Source organism: Penaeus monodon, chromosome 28 (genome assembly GCF_015228065.2).
Source record: "Penaeus monodon isolate SGIC_2016 chromosome 28, NSTDA_Pmon_1, whole genome shotgun sequence".
Classification (NCBI taxonomy): Eukaryota; Metazoa; Arthropoda; class Malacostraca; order Decapoda; family Penaeidae; genus Penaeus; species Penaeus monodon.
Window position 1 is genome coordinate 7,234,789 of NC_051413.1, and position 850 is coordinate 7,235,638.

The following is an 850-nucleotide window of genomic DNA, read 5'->3' on the forward strand; positions in this document are numbered from 1 at the left end:
TATTACACTATAGCGCAAATCGTTATTTTTGTATTTGTGAGCATAGGCAGGGACTAGAATTCGTGTAGGAGTGTATGCTAAAAGAACGGTGAAAATAAGTACGCACCTCCAAATCTGCCAACGAAACACCAAAAATACATCGAAATCAGACTTTATGCACGAATAAAATTATTACGAATTAAAAAAAAAACTCGAAATAAAAATACATTATCACTTTATCTAATCAACATCGCGTTTCCGCCATGCTGTGAAAATAACCTTTCCCCTTGGCTAGTGAAGAGGTTGTTTTCTGCTGCAATTGTTTTCTTCAGAATAAAATGTCAGCGATGGAAGTGGACCCATTGGAAGATGAAGTCGAAGTGCCGTCTTCCAGCACTTCAAAGGGAGACAAGAAGAGATTTGAAGTGAAAAAGGTGACGAGAGGAAGAGAAATCCGATTTACTCACCAGTGCTTGAGAATTTGTTTTTGTTCGGAAATTGTAGTTTTACTTGCTCCTTGGCGATGATAGGCACATGGTTACGTGATTTCTCTCTGTTTGCTCTCTACTGTTTCTGAAGAGGGTTTCCTAAATTTCTTGGTGTTTGTTTATGGTTATTCAGCCTTTGTGGAAAAGGGTTATTTGGAAGGGCCATTATTATTTCTTACAATATTTCCTTTCGTTGCAATTTCTATCTAGAACCACATTTGGACGTTGGACTTTGAATTCCACAAGCAGAATAGGTACCAGAGGCGGAAAGCACAGATTCCATTTGCCAAGAATTGTGCAGTTGCTGTCCCAACCTTGAAATTCTCACTAAGGCTTGAGCAGAGAGACCATTCCAGGAAGGATAGTTCGTTTCCAAGAGCCAT

The 850-nt window shown here is 39.2% G+C and overlaps 1 protein-coding gene across 1 annotated transcript in view; it reads left to right on the top strand.

Annotated features, from left to right (window-relative positions):
* Positions 1–224: 224 nt before the first annotated feature.
* The window catches only part of LOC119591342 (RING-box protein 1A), a gene marked incomplete at its 3' end in the record, with an annotated part of 62,994 nt that continues 62,368 nt past the window's right edge, over positions 225–850 (top strand). The window contains 1 exon segment of the mRNA XM_037940077.1: positions 225–413. Within this exon segment, the coding sequence (XP_037796005.1) occupies positions 318–413 (96 nt within the window).